The sequence below is a fragment of the Hemiscyllium ocellatum genome, chromosome 12, assembly GCF_020745735.1.
Source record: "Hemiscyllium ocellatum isolate sHemOce1 chromosome 12, sHemOce1.pat.X.cur, whole genome shotgun sequence".
In the NCBI taxonomy this organism is placed as follows: Eukaryota; Metazoa; Chordata; class Chondrichthyes; order Orectolobiformes; family Hemiscylliidae; genus Hemiscyllium; species Hemiscyllium ocellatum.
The window spans coordinates 25957719-25973533 of NC_083412.1; the positions used below are offsets into that span (position 1 = coordinate 25957719).

Here is a 15815-nt window from a genome sequence, read left to right on the forward strand (position 1 = left end):
ATCTGAAAAAAGTGTAGAAACATTGAATCTCTACAGTGTCGAAACAGGCCCTTTTGGCCCAACAAGTCCACATCGATCCTCCAAAGAATAACCCACCCAAACCCATTCCCCTACCCTATTTATCCTATATTTACCCCTGATTAATGTACCTAACCTACACATCCCTGAACACTATGGGTAATTTAGCATGGCCAATTACATCTGCACATGCACATCTTCGGATTGTGGGAGGAAACAGAAGAACCCAGAGGAAATCCACGTGGACAACATGCAAACTCCATACAGACAGTCGCCTGAGACTGGAATTGAACCTGGGTCCCTGGTGCTGAGGCACCAGTGCTCACAACTGAGCCATCATGTTGCCCCTGAATATATGTTAAGGTCACGAAGTCAAATTTTTTTTTTACAGATTTTATCTTTTAGATGTAGAATTTTCTGCTCAAATAACTGAGTATTACTAATTCAGCTATCTCCTACAAGTGAACATTTATGTTGCAAACCAGACGGCTATTCTCCACAATAGATTGTGTTGCACTGTTATGTGACTGTCTTTCTCCAGGCTTTATTGCATCCTAAAACTTGGAATTTTCTTGTACTGACAAGTTATATTTTGGAAAATTTGTCCCAATTCTTTCAAAGTTCATTATTAGTTTTGGAGATTTTATTTGTGTTCAGATTTATCTCCAACATTCTGTGATGTCTACATTTAAAATTATACTTAATTTGTGTAATTGTCTTGATGCATTCTGTCTTGGTGAGTAAGTGAGATTCAACAGATGTAAAGCTGGAAAAGCACAGCCCGGCATCAGCCCGAAATGTTGCCTTCTCTGCTGTCTGACCTGTGCTTTTCCAGTTCACATCTAGTGAAGTTCTTGGCCAGTAAGTGAACTCAACTAGTGGTCTCTTGTTGTCCAGATCACTTAATTCATTGAGTTTGGTTGCTACCATCACCTATATCTAAGAGTGGAGTATTTACTGCAAATCCATCCTCCATTTACCTTTTATTAGTTTGAATGTTTTGCCTTGTACTACTCCAATGTTTTAATTTAATATTATTCTGGATTGGCTTTCCCTTAACTATCTTGTATACCTCTATGGTCACCTCTTGATCTTTCCCTTTAAGATTATAAAGCTGAATCTACGTTTTAGCTCAACTTTGAGACAGAGAAATTTAGCCCCTTGGCTGTTAAATACACCAAATATCTTTAGTAATTATATTTCATGAACCAGAATTGGCCACAACACTCAGTACAGTTTGATCACAGTGTAGGCCCATTACCTTGCTCTTGCATCCTTCAAAAGTGTAATATCTAGAATTGGATGCAACATCTGTCAAGTTAAATCAAATCAATGTTTTCTAAAGCTTCGCCATGATGTCTTTGCTTCTATATGCTATACTTAGCAGAATCACACATGCCTTATTAACTCTTTTCTTAACCTGTCATTTTCAATGATCTGTACCCAGTTATCCTGCACCTTACTTTACAATTGTGTCCTTCAATTTTGATTGACTTGTTCATATGCTGCCTTTACCACCCTATCTACTTAAGCGGCTAAATTCAGAGAGCTATGGACTAGGACCACAAGATCCCTCTGTACATCAATGCTGTTAATGGCCCTATCATACTTTTCTGTAACATTGTATCTCCCAAAGTACAACACTTCTCACTAGCCTGGATTAAACTCTCATCTGCCATTTCTCGACACACGTCTAAAACTTGATCTATATCCCACTGTATCCTTCTATACTGTCCACAACTCCCTTGATCTTTGTGTCATCTGCAAATTTCCTAACCCATCCATCAATATTTTCATCCGATTCATTTATATAAATCACAAGCAAAAGGTCCCAGTATGGATCACTGTGGGACACCACTTCTCGGGAAACCACTCTCTTCCCCCCCCCCCCCCCCACCCCCAAAAGCCAGAAAAACACCTTTCCACTATTACCTTCTGTCTTATACGGGCAAGCCAATTCTGAATTCAAATGCCCAAGTCACTGTGGATCCCATGCATCTTAGTCTTGATGATTTTACCATGAGGCATCTTTTTGAAAGCCTTACTAAAATACATGCAAACAACACTTGCTGCTCTACCCTGATCAATCATCCTTATTAGCTCCTTTTTAAAAAAAAAATCAATCAAGCTAGTAAGACATGATCCGCCCTGCTCAAAGCCATGTTGACTCCCTAATTCAGTCACACTTATTCAAATGTATGTAAATCCTATCCTTAAGAATCTTCTCCCATAAGTTCCCAACCATCAATGTAAGACTCACCGGTCTATAATTTACTGGATTATCCCTATTTCCCTCCTTAACAGAGGAACAATGTTAGCTATTTGCCGGTCCTCCCCAGTGGCTAGAGAGAATACTGAGATCTTGGGCAAAAAGAATAGGAAGTCAGCACAGATATCACTTTCATTCAAGTCTCATCTTTTGGGACTCTTGACTAGTTCATTTAGGATGGTCAGTGTATGCCACAATGGTACAGGGTTAATAAGAGCCCTGAAGTTTTAAAATCAAAAGAGAAGCTGCTTTAGCAATATATGTTCCTCTGTGAGGGAGGTTAATTGGGAACAAAAATAAAGAGAAATTGCTGGTTAAAAACTGAGTTGGTCTGGCAGCATCTGTGAAGCAGAATCAGTTCATGTTTCAGGTCTGGTGACTGGGGAAGCATCACACGGACCCGAAACATTAACTGAGTTTGCTTCACAGATGTTGACAGACCTGCTTAGCATTTGCAGCAATTTCTGATGTACAGCTTCTGTAGTTCTTTCAGTCTTTGTTTAGAGGTTAGTTATGAGGTGGCTTCTGAATTGGAGCCAGTCCTGAGAATATGGAGAATCTCCAAGCTATACAGAAACCCATTTCTGTTCTTCAATTGCTCATTACTCATTTTGATGTCCCTTGCGTAGTGAGGTGTCCAATCATCCAAGATAAGTAAACCAGGTACAGTTGTATACTAAATAAACACAAAAGGAAGGGTTCCTGTTGTCCTTGTGTACCATCCCACCAGCATCCACATCCAGAAGATCAGCTGCTATTTCTGCCACTTCCAGCGAGTTGCCATCACCATACATTCCCCTCCCTTGTCTGCCTTTCTCAAAGACCATTCCCTCTGAGACATCCTGGTCCACTCTTCACTCCCAGCATCACCCCTTGGTATCTTCCTCACAACAGCTGAAGATGTTACATCTACCCATTTACCTCTTTGCTCCTCACTATCCAAGGGCCCAAATATACCTTGTAGGTGAACCAACACTTTATCTGCATTTCTCACAATCTAGCCTACTGCATTCGCTACTCACAATGTGGCCTTGTGTACATTAGGAAAATGAAGCATAGTCTGGGTGGCCACTCGCAGAACACTTATATTCCACCTGCAAAACAGACAGTGTTTCCTGTTGCCTGTCACTTTAACACGCCACCCTGTTCCCTGGCCAACATCTGTCTCAGGCTTGTTGTAGTGCTCTAGTGAAGCTCAACGCAAGCTGAAAGAACAACACCTCATTTTCCGCATGGGGATCCTGCAGCCCTCCAGAGTCAACATAGAGTTCAATGATTTTAGGCCCTGAACCCCACCACATCCCAGTCCCTTACCTCTTGCACTAGGTCTTATCACAAAGTCTGCCATTGGACACTTAACAATTATTCACCCCCATGCCATATCATTATCAACTCCTTTGTCTGTCCACCTTGTCTTCTCTCTTTTTGGGCTCTGTCCCTATCTATCGTTTAGCCTTGCATCTTCCCCCAGCCTATCTTCTGCATTTAAATTGACATTTTCCGAGCTATCATGAGTTCTGAGGAAGGGTCACCTGACCCAAAACGTTAACTTTGATTTCTCTTCACAGGTGCTGCCAGACCTGCTGAGATTTTCCAGCAACTTCTGTTTTTGTTTCTGATAGAGTCATGACATTTTCTCAATAGTTGAATGATCTCTATGGAAAGGAATACCTGTCTGGAATTTAGATTACTTACAATGTGGAAACAGGCCCTTCGGCCCAACAAGTCCACACCGACCCGCTGAAGCACAACCCACTCATATCCCTACATGTAACACTATGGGCAATTTATTATGGTCAATTCACCTAACCTGCACATCTTTGGACTGTGGGAGGAAACCAGAGCACCCGGAGGAAACCCACAGAGACATGGGGAGAATGTGCAAACTCCGCACAGTCGCCTGAGGCGGGAATTGAACCCGGGTTTCTGGCGCTGTGAGGCAGCAGTGCTAGCCACTGTGCCGCCCACAAATTTGTATCCTATTATTTGACCCATTTGAATAGATTGTTTCCTATGATCAGGGTGCAGCATTCTGTTGTAATCTGGTGAGTTTTCTATTCTTGGCCTTGAATTGTATGCAATAGTTTCTCAATTATGCTACTCATCAGCGACCATATTTTGCCTCTGTCCAATAGTTGCTTTCCTTCAAACCATAGTTAGATACATTTATTTAGTTTGCTAAAAATAATTAGGTAAAGCTATTGCTAAGCAACATTTTAATAGTGAATCAGAAAGCCCTATTCCTTATTTAATTACCACAGTAAAGCAAGCACATTCAGTTCAAAGGATTTTTTTTCTTTGATTTTTCAAGTGTTTAGGAATTGTGTTTCTGCTTGCATACTGTTAGAAAGCAATGGTTGTGCTATCAGAAGAACCAATTAAGATAAGTCTGTTTGTTCATTTGAGCTTAGCTACAAGTTCAGACCTTATCAACTCACTGGATGGCTGTCCTTTCAAGCCTTGAAATGATGTGATAGTGGGAATGGCATGTGCAACGTGTTTGACGAGCAATGATCTAGGGCATCTCTTTCCTTCCACCCAACTTGTCTTCCTGCATTTCTTAAAACTACTTTCCATCTTCATTCACAAACTCTATCTCAATCCTTTCTATGGCTCAAAGTGTGGCTTCAGTTCTTGCATTAGCTGAGGTTGCCATGAAGGATACTCCTGAACCTCTCCCCTCCCCTCAGACTCTGACGAGAGAGCAATCCTATGTTCTGATAAGACTGTGGTGACTTTATATTTTAGTATCCAAAGTCAGAAATACCAAGGTAATGTCCATTCACCTAATCCTATTTTGATATTTGAAATATGTAGATTTGCATATAGACAAGAATTTATCAAAAGAATTTAATCTGTCTGAGTCTGTGTGGAAGCCAACAACATCCAACTAATCCCTGCCTCAACTAGATTCAGTTAGTGAAATAACTAGAAGTTATGAAATATTTTGGCGTCTTGAGATTTAAATAAATGCTTCCATTCTTTATTTCTTTTTGTATGCTTTGGAAAGATGCAGTACAGTTGGTAGTTTGATTGTTATTGGTTAACTTCTCAGGTGCTCTGGGAAGTTATTCAAATTAAAATTATGTATATTGTTCAATTCAATCAAGTTTACTACCCTCTTCACTACCACAACAGCATTGAAACTTCAGCTTATATAAGAACTGATTTTCACCAAGGGGAAACGCACAACCCTGCACTCCCATTTTTCACTGGGAAGTAATCCATCTTGTTTTTAGGATTGACTGTTGCATTTCATTAACTGTTGTCTTCTATATTCTGTTTCATCATGCTTATTGTCGTATTCCCATTTAAGAGGTAGATCCATTGATCAAATGAAGTTACGTTGATTTGTAGGTAAAATTTATTAATCTACTTTTCATGAACTGTTCATACATTTTCTTTGCTCTGCTGACTTATTTGTTTGGACTGATCCTGTTCTTGCTGACCGTATGACTCCTCAGCATGGTTGGTTCGTGACAATTAGAGATGGGCAATAAGGCTAGCCCAGCAAGCAAGTTGTCGTTCCCATGAATGCCTTTTTGAAAAAAAATCTCCTTTTTCTGCTGGTAGTAATAGGATTTTTCATTTCACTGGTCTAGGATAGTTCAAGTTGAAGATTTTGAGAATACATGTTTAAAAAAATTTAGTAGTTAAAATTTAATTTTCTTTGGTCCTTTTTGGTGTGTTAATTTGAAAATAATTTCTGTTGTATTGCAGAGATAAAGCTTGTATGAAATCAGATTTTGATTTCTTTCACTGGCATTTGTATACTTGTATCTCAGTGAATTTCAAAATCCTACTCATCTTTGGAATTGATTATAGTTCAGCATGGTTCTGGTGTCACTTAAACTGCACACATATACTTCAAAGATAAATAACCATTATATGCAAGAATACCCTTGCTATTTGTCTGTTGTCCTATTGTATTTCTAGTCTTTATTCTGTAAAGATTTTGAGGGCAGTTACAAATTTTTGCAGTTTTAGCAGCTATCAGTTGATTCTGCATATTCTCAGGGTCAAATTTTTTAAAGCTTTCTGATCTTGATTGTGTGAGAGAATACAAAGTATATTTATCAGCTTCAGGGAATCAACCATATTTTTGTACATTCAAAGAGTTTTAATGTAGATTTTGGTAATACTCCAACTTTCTGGAAGCCTTTAATTGAAAATGCATCAATAATAAAAGCTGATGCAGTTTGCTGATCATGATAATGTATTTTTATGCATTTAGGTAGTGCACAGAGACTTGAAACCGAGTAACATCCTCTATGTTGATGAGTCAGGCAATCCAGAATCGATTCGTATTTGTGACTTTGGATTTGCCAAACAGCTGCGAGCTGATAATGGCCTTCTCATGACTCCATGTTACACAGCTAATTTTGTTGCTCCTGAGGTATGAAGTATTGATCGATTTCTACATTTTTATGAAACATTACTCAAGGTTTTTTTGCCCTTGAAAAGTGAAACTTTCAATAGTGAGCAATGGATAATGAGCTGGTTGTAGTATGTCAGAAAGCAAATGGTATGATGCTCGTTTATTTCTCTCCTTTCCCCTTATGCTGAACTACAAACTTCGCTATTAGAGAGATTCTCATTGAAGAAGGAGGCACTTTCATATAGAGATGGAGAGTCTGTGATCTCGGGCAAGATTGGTTTTGGCAAAGACTTGAGCTTTCCTGATTAGAGGCTTACAGTTAGGTAAGGGAAGGAATGAGGGGTCTCTTTCATTCCCTATACCCTTTTTTAAAATTCAAAGTTCTTTATGCTTTTCGTGGGGAGGAATGTCAATTGGAGTTGAAACATTCACCCAGAATTACACTGCAGCTGACTGCAATGAAAATCCATCTCTGCTTTACTCTAGCAATTAACCTTGACCAGAGTTTCAGAACAGAAGCCTACATTGCTAGCATTTGAATTGACCATTCTTATAGTCCTAAATGGTGAACTTTAGCCTGAGCCTGATAAAGATGGTTTTAAATCAATTTACACAAGATCCTGATGACAAGAGATGTTCAAGTGTGGATTCCAAGGTTGAAAAGTTAGAATGTCATACTGCTTTGCTTTAAATGCTCCCCCTAAATACTTCATGAATGAAGAATGACTTTTAAGGAACACCTTTGTGTTCTAAAACACAACAGCCATATTGCCATGCTATCTTTGTCATCCACCTGACTTGGTAAATGAAGCATCAGTTTAATCTCTTTCCTGAAAGGCAGGAACTTATAATAATCGACCTTTCTTTAGTTTTGCATCCACTTGCATTCTAAAAGCTCCTTTTAAAGGAGAGAAATAGACATAGGTACTTCAGAAATATAAGTGTCAAAATTGTTTAAATCCTGAAGTAAGGGTTAAACTATGGCATTAGTCGGGCTATTGCATCTGTTCACTTATCACTGACATATTCCTGTATAATAAATTCTCATAGCAGAGAAGAGCCTCTTAGAAATTTATGTATGGATATGCTGTCTGGAATTCTGCATTAGTGTGAGGGTATAGCTAAAATTCAGATGATATTCTGATCATATCAGAATATTTAATTTCATTAAATCAAAGCAAAACAGGCCAAATTAGCCTCTTAGAATCGACAGAGCTGGCAATTTAATCAATGAGCATTTTTTTTTGCTGATAACATTTTTTAAGTGAAGTTTTATGGACTTAATGCTTAGTCGGAATTGTTCTTTAATAATTAATGACAGTAACATTGGATAGAAAAATATAATGCATTTGGCTGACAGATGTTGGTACTCATTTCCTATGCCAGTAAATGTTTCTAGTAAAAATAAAAATTGTCTGCCCTGTATTTGTATTCCTTCAACCTCTTTAGTTTCATAGGTCAGCTCATAGAATCATAAAGATGTACAGCATGGAAACTTCAGTCCAACTTGTCCATACAGTCCAGATATCCCAACCCAATCTAGTCCCACCTGTCAGCACCTGGCCCACATATATCCAAACCCTTCCTATTCATATACCCATCCACATGCCTTTTAAATGATGCTATTGTGCCAGCCTCCTCCACTTCCAATGGCAGCTCATTCCATACATGTACCACCATCTGCGTGAAAAAATAGCCCCTTAGATCTCTCTTCTGTCTTTCCCCTCTCATCCTAAACCTATATCTTCTAGTTCTGGAGTCCCCCACCCCAGGGATTTCTCCTATCCATGCTATCCATTTTATTGACCTCTATAAGGTTACCCCTCAGCTTCCAGTGCTCCAGGGAAAACAGTCATCGCCTATTCACGCTCTTCCTATTGCTCAAATCCTCCAACCTTGACAACATCCTTGTAAATATTTTCTGAACACTTTCAAGTTTCACAACATCCTTCTGATAGGAAGGAGACCGAAATTGCTCACAATATTCCAAAAGGGGCCTACTCCTTTAAATTTGATAAATTGTCAGCCCCTGCCCCCACACACCCCACCCCTCCAAACACATGTCATTTCCAGAGCTTCACAAATTTAAAGAAATCTTGGTTTTGTATTTATTTAATTCTGTATCTGTGGAACTTTAGTCTAGATAGCTATATCCAGTTTCTTTCATAAGTTTAAACATTACTATCATTGCTTCATAATCTGCATTGCTGTTAATCAACAGACTTAATTTGCCAAGCTGTTTTTCTCCCCCTCATGCCAGGTTATTACCTAATTCATTCCTGATCTTAAAGGGCTCTATATCTTTTTTATAGATTTAGGTCCAATAGACGTATATTAACTATTAAGGGTTCACGTGCAGCCGGAATTGTAACACTAATTATTTATTCATATTGTACTACTTAGGTCTTAAAGCGACAAGGATATGATGCAGCTTGTGATATCTGGAGTCTTGGAGTTCTCCTTTATACAATGCTCACAGGGTGAGTTTGTGCACTGCCTAGGATGTTACTGATAAAGTTACTGAAAATACCAGTGTGTCTGCTGTTGAATTTTTAGTGTTTCCACTAAAGGTCATAAATCATGCTTCAATACAACTCTCTGTTCTGTGAAATAGAAATGTCAAATTAAATATCTTACTACAATCAAACTTCTAATACTTTGGTGGCACTTTGCAATGGGACAAGTACCTTCTTGTCCAAATGATTTTAATTCTTCATACATGAGGTATCACTTTAAAAAAGCAGTAATTGTCCAGTAAAATCTGAGACCAGCCAAAGCTTTAGCTGGAGCCTCCTTATTTTTTGTATATTCTCTAATTTGATTAGAACACAATTTGCATTCACTTAGACAATAGAGATATGTACTTGCATATATTATAACCTGAGTTTGAAGAGAACAACTAACACTACAGCACAGGAACAGGTCCTTCAGCCCTCCAAGCTTGTGCCAACATATTTTGCCCTTCTATAATAAAACTGGCATCACTTACAGGATCCGTATCCCTCTTCCTGTGATCCTTTTCTAGACCCTCTCTTGTACCATTCGTAACACATTTTGAATTTTTACCAGCTGGTGATTTGGTCCCATTTACAGATTCCATATCTGTTTAATATTATAAACAATTCAGCCAAATTTCTTTAGTCAACAAGGAATAACTATTTTATCACAAACAAAATTTAATGGAATAAACAATATTGATAAAAAGTGGATTGTGCAAAAATATTCATTACTAATAGTCTAACATCCCAAATTTAACATGAAGCAAATAATGTTCAGATTGCACAGAATATATCAAAGAGCAAGTACATCTAACCTATCTCATTGATTGGTTTAGTGCCCCCCGCCTCTGGAACTCCTGATTCTTTAAAACTTCACTCCAGCATACTTCTCAGGTACAACTTCAGCTTTTTGCAGTCTGCTTCAGGCCAGTATCACCTTGAACTTGCTTTCTGAATGCTAACCAGATTAATTGCACAAGATCATAGCCCAACCTAACATGGGGTCTACTTCTCCCTCCCACCCTCTGTGGCTTTTCCATATTGACTAGTAGCCCCACTACCTCATACCTTTGATCTCTCCTGAACTGCCATTTGAAACATTTATCACAGGGTGCACCACTTTTGATTGGCAGAATTGAATGTAATTAATATTTTGGCACAGTCAAATGCAGTGCTCTTTGAATTGTCTAAAAGCTTGAATGTTGCACCTTCACTGAGTGTTGGTGGCTGCAGTACAAACTGATACAGCAACAAAGGAATTCATGATAACACTACTCATTAAGTATGTACTACCATTCAATAACTATATGATGTTTATATTTCCCCATTTCCACCTTGCTTCAAATAAATTGATTTCTTCATTTCCCTCTACTTCCAAGAAAACCAATTTGCATTGGTCTGATTGATTGTGTATTGCTTAGTATCAGTGGCTCTCCCTGGTTGAAATGTTTTAGTCCACTGAAATTTAATTTTGTTTCACAGTTACACGCCCTTTGCTAATGGGCCTGATGACACTCCTGAAGAAATATTGGCAAGAATAGGCAGTGGAAAGTTCAGCCTGACTGGAGGTTATTGGGATACAGTTTCTGATGTTGCTAAGGTAATAAAGACAAACCTAAGATAGATCTTAACTTTAAATGGGTTCAATGCTTGTTTCAATGCAAAGCTCTAACCAGTTGTTAAATCCATTCTATATCAAATGATGTCTGTTTACAGATTCGTAGTTCCTTGAAGATGGAGTCACAGGTAGACAGGCTACTGAAGGTGGTGTTTGGTACATTTACCTTTATTGGTTAGTGCACTAAGAGTTGTGATGTCACGTTGAGGTTGTACAGGACATTGGTTAGGCCACTTTTGGAACGTGTGCAATTCTTGTCTCTGTCCTTGCGGAAAGATGTTGTTTAACTCGCAAGGGTGCAGAAAAGATTTACAAGGATCTTGCTGGGGTTGGAGGGTTTGAGCTATAAAAGAAGCTGAATAGACTGGGGCTATTTTCTCAGATGCTGAGGGGTGACCTTTATAGAGGTTTATAAAATGAGCATGGATAGGGTGAATTCCCATGGTAGGGGAGTCCAAACTGGAGGACCTAGGTTTCATGTGTGAGGGGAAAGATACAAAAGTTGGACTGAAGGGTCTGTTTCTTGATCAGATGGCACCTCTAGCTTAATGTACAGAATTACAGCTTTGTTTTTTTTTCTCTAATATCATTGTTAGTGGTAGTAAGTAGGTAATTGTCAGCTAAATGGATTTATTTTGCCAAAAAAGGACTATTTAAGAACTACCTTTGACAAAAGTTATGTTCTTGGATTTACTGAGCTTTTGTTCTTCACAATTATCCATTGAAGCAATTCTGACAGGTGCACTTTCTTAGTCGGACAGTCAATTTAGTATTATCTCAAAGGTCTTCAACCTTCTGGTCAATACTTATCTTTCCATGAAGGTCACATTTCTGTTTGTGAAAGCTTGCTGAGTGCAGTTTGACTAACATTTTTCCATATGGACTGTCTCAAGGTGGTGGTGGTGGTGATGGTAAATGTTCTAAAAATACAAATCTGTATTTGTTTTCTTGTCACGTAGTATATTCCTACTGATGGATGATTGGAAAATCTAACCATGAATTCTCTCTACAATTGGTTGAAGTTGGATTAATTTTTGTGTAATAGTCACTGTGGTAATATGTTAATTTGCCAATGAATGTTGCAAAAACATCAATTTGTTATTGATTTCATAGGATCTTGTATCAAAGATGCTTCATGTAGATCCACAACAAAGATTATCAACTACCCAGGTCCTCCGACATCCTTGGATTGTTCATCGGGATAAATTGCCGCAATTTCACTTGAACCGTCAGGATGCACCTCATCTAGTGAAGGTGAAAACTACACTGCATTATTTCTTTTCTGTGCCTCCTTCAACCTCTGTTAATCTGCCTCTGTCCCCAAGTACTAAGTGCCTCCAAAAAGGCAGCAGTGTGATGTGAACCTTCTGATCTTGAAGTTTATGATAAAGTTGTGTGTCTTGCTGAACTTGTCTCAACTGAAGTTGTGCTGTTTTTCTAGGGGGCTATGGCTGCTACATACTCCGCGCTGAACCGCACGCCGTTACAGCCTGTTCTTGAACCAGTTGGCTGCTCAAATCTGGCCCGGAGAAGGGGTGTTAAGAAACTTACCTCAACTGCTCTTTAAAGTGACCTCTGCTGAAACTGGATTCACAGCAGCCTTAGACATTTACGTGTCTCAACAGAGAGCATCCCATCACGTTACCTTTATATGCTGCTTTTTGTCTTCTCGTCCTGCTTTCAACAGTTGGATACCAGGATATTGGGGGTGTTAATCTATGGCTGGAATGTGAAGCAGAATTCCTGGGAACAAAGGTTAAATGGGTGAAAGCAAAGAAACTTGGCATTTCAATGAACACTGTATTACTTTTATTTGTAAATTAGCATTAGAAAAATCACTCAGTGAATTTCTACTGGGAATGTGTAAGTCCTTCTGGATTGTTTTTGTTGTAATGAGGGATTTTTTTTCTAATATTTAGCACTTGGGCTAATGTGTATTCTATACATGTCATCACTGTAAATCTTGTGCCATTTTTGAATGCCATGACCTTTACATAGATAGTGGTTCTTAATGTTGTTTTTTCCCCTCCCAACATAGTCCTCTATCAGCCTGTCTCTCATAAATGGCTGTTTTCACATTTCTGATCAGTGCTCCATGATTGAAAGTTCTGTTGATATTTGTTGGCAGCTAAGGGACATCTTATCTCCTTGTCTGCATCTTGAATCAATTGTTAAATAACTGTAAAATCTACTGTAATCTATAGATCTTTGAGAAGACAGCCTGCATACTACTATAGCATGTATCTGAGAGTCTTTTATGTGAAACAATGTTTATAATCTTACATTACATATAACTTAGTATGATACGGTGAGGGTGATGGTTCTGAACAAAGCATTGAATTTCTGAAATGGATTCACCTTGGCATTTTGAGTCCATGAGACCATAAGACAGTGATCAGTCTCAGTGATCACTGACTGACACTATCATTGTCTATGATTCTAAACAGAAACTAATTGAAAATCGTTCGCTGTGTATCCATTATGTCTTCAGCCTTAAGATTCTTTAAAAAATAGTTTCAAGATATTGCAGCCTTTAAGATTCCTTACCATTGGGATATGATTGCAATTATTCAAATAAAACATTAAATGTTACCATTCAGTATCATAGCTCGAAGGGGAAAGGTGTAAAGATGAGGGATGTAATTATTTTGAAATCGAAAAATCTACTTGGTTAATTTTTAAATGAAGCCGTATCAAAGATGTAATATTTTTCTATACTTCTATAAATCAAACTTTATATCAGACTCCACCACATAGCATGGCACTGAAGTGGATGTATAAGGAATTTTTATACTGTCTTTACCAAAGTGTAAATTTGGTAGCAGTCTGAAGTCCAGCTGACACTTGCTGGGCGATGCTACCAGTTAACTGGATTGATTAGAATAGTCAATGCTTAAAGAGATTGACTTAATTGTGCCTCATTCTGATACAGAATCAGTGTTTTCATGTGAAAATCAATGTTACCCTGGCCTATTCCCAGGTGCAACTAGGCTTGGAATCAAATCTATTAGTACTTATGTTGCTCCTTTTTATGGGCTGACAATTTTTGTAATCATGAAAAAAAGCTGAAAATTTATACAAATAAAATATCAAATTTAATGCTGTGCTTTCATTTTACTTGCAACCTCCTGAGATGCTTGGTTCCTTTTTTTAAACTAACTTGATCATATTTTGAATGATGCTCCTCACTTATTTTAATGTTCGTTGATTTCTCAATTTGCAGACAAAAATCCAGGCCACTTTTATCAATACCTACTGGGCCATCACTCCCCCTGTCTACACGAAAATCTGGTCTGTTCCAAGTGGGAGTGACCGTGGATTGCAGCGGAGAGTGCTTGGTATAGGCTGGGCAGAAAGCCTGTGCACTAACACTGTCTTAATGTACCAAAAGAAAATAGCTTTCTTGTCTCACTCCACATGCCCTGTACTCACTCACCACATAGACACTTAAAGCCCCCATGTCCCCTTATACCTTGATTGCCAATTTACTTTTATCCTTAAATCCCATGCTGAGATGACATATTTGTGTTACATAACGTTCTATAAGTATATTTGAGACTTTACAAAAAATCTACTTAGTACATTTATATTCCTTCAACTATTGTCTTTAAAAACAATGGATTCAAATGCACAATTTTGTTAAGCATTGAAATGCATTCATAGTCCCACTTCAAAGAAACTTGTAGCTGTCAACCAAGATAAAATGACAACAACCTTTATTGTGACTATCCATGATTGTGAAATCAGTCATGCAGCAATAATCAAATCCCTCAGACTTCTATGGTGAAACTACCAGCATTTTTTTAAACACTCAAAATTCTTTTCAAAAATTCAAATGGCAGGAATTTGAATCCTTGAGACCTTGCTTTATACCATTTTATGAATGTTCATCTTGAGTGTTGACTAGTCTGACTGACACTTTGAACAGGTATTCTTGACACTTCTTAATAGTTGGACAGGTTCCTTGACAGCTGCTGAGTTTGTAAATTTTACACTTTTTCATGGTTACTTTGAACACCAGATTATCCAACATATGGTCTGAAATCCAGAGGTCAGTGTTCACAACAGAAGTAAATGGAAGTTACTGATCCTACTTGGAGCCACTCTTCCAATCATCAGCTGTTTAACTCCTGCTTGCTGCTGATAGGCTTACTAACAAGGAGATAAACAGTCTACAACAGAAGGAGCAGAAAACTGTAGCAGTGTTCAACTTGAATTTGCCTACAGTCGTGGAGGAATTGGGTAAGACTGTTGAAGTATTGATTGGGTGGGAAGGAAGGATGTCTTGTGCCATAACTCCTCAGTGACATTAACCTCAAACTCTTTAGCCTAGTGCATGTCTGGCTTGCTTCTAAATCTCTGGGTGCTTGATTGCTGTTGCCTAACACACTTGTACTGAATGAGTGAGTGTTCTAAAGAATCCCTCATTTTCCATACAGGTATTCTGAGGATCATAGCTGAAGGAGCTGCCTTATCTCTCAAGGGTACCTCAGCTTTCCAAGGAGAAACAGACTTGCTCTTACCAGGTTTCTCACTAGTATGGGTTACCAAAAATTTGAGACTGAAGACAACTGAATTGCCAGCAAAAGTCTGAACCGAACATGTATGAAGCCTGATCTGAGTCCATTCCTGCCTCTAGGAATATAGGCGGGGGTGTGGGACTTGGAACTTCTAGGCTTGTTCACTGCTTTTGCCACAATTGAGGTTTTTTGAGGTGTTCTATTTCTAGCCTTTGTCACTAATAGGGACTTGGAGTACAGTTGTTTTCTAAAAGTTTATGGTAAATTGTTTTGTTGTACAGTTAAATGTGGCCAGTGTCTCAAACCTGCAAAGAATAAGAAGTGTCTGACTCAGTGTTCTCTCAACATTCTTCACTCACCCTTAGCAATAGGATACAAGTAATACCAACATTAACAGGGTATGGAACTCAGAACAGTTGTACACATCAAAATATCTTAAATATGGCACAATGGATCTACTTTAATCTTGCCTACAGACTAGTAAAAATAAAAAACAATCTAACAGATCTGGAAT

At 38.3% G+C, this 15815-nt stretch overlaps 1 protein-coding gene across 6 annotated transcripts in view; it reads left to right on the forward strand.

Annotated features, from left to right (window-relative positions):
- The window catches only part of LOC132820988 (ribosomal protein S6 kinase alpha-3), a 122416-nt gene extending 108536 nt beyond the window's left edge, over positions 1–13880 (forward strand). For all 6 annotated transcript variants that reach the window (XM_060833435.1, XM_060833430.1, XM_060833431.1 and 3 more), the window contains 5 exons: positions 6522–6683; positions 9069–9145; positions 10646–10763; positions 11895–12035; positions 12223–13880. In XM_060833435.1, the coding sequence (XP_060689418.1) occupies positions 6522–6683; positions 9069–9145; positions 10646–10763; positions 11895–12035; positions 12223–12348 (624 nt within the window). In that variant the 3' untranslated portion in view covers positions 12349–13880. The remainder of the gene's footprint in view (positions 1–6521; positions 6684–9068; positions 9146–10645; positions 10764–11894; positions 12036–12222) is intronic.
- The last annotated feature ends 1935 nt before the right edge of the window (positions 13881–15815 follow it).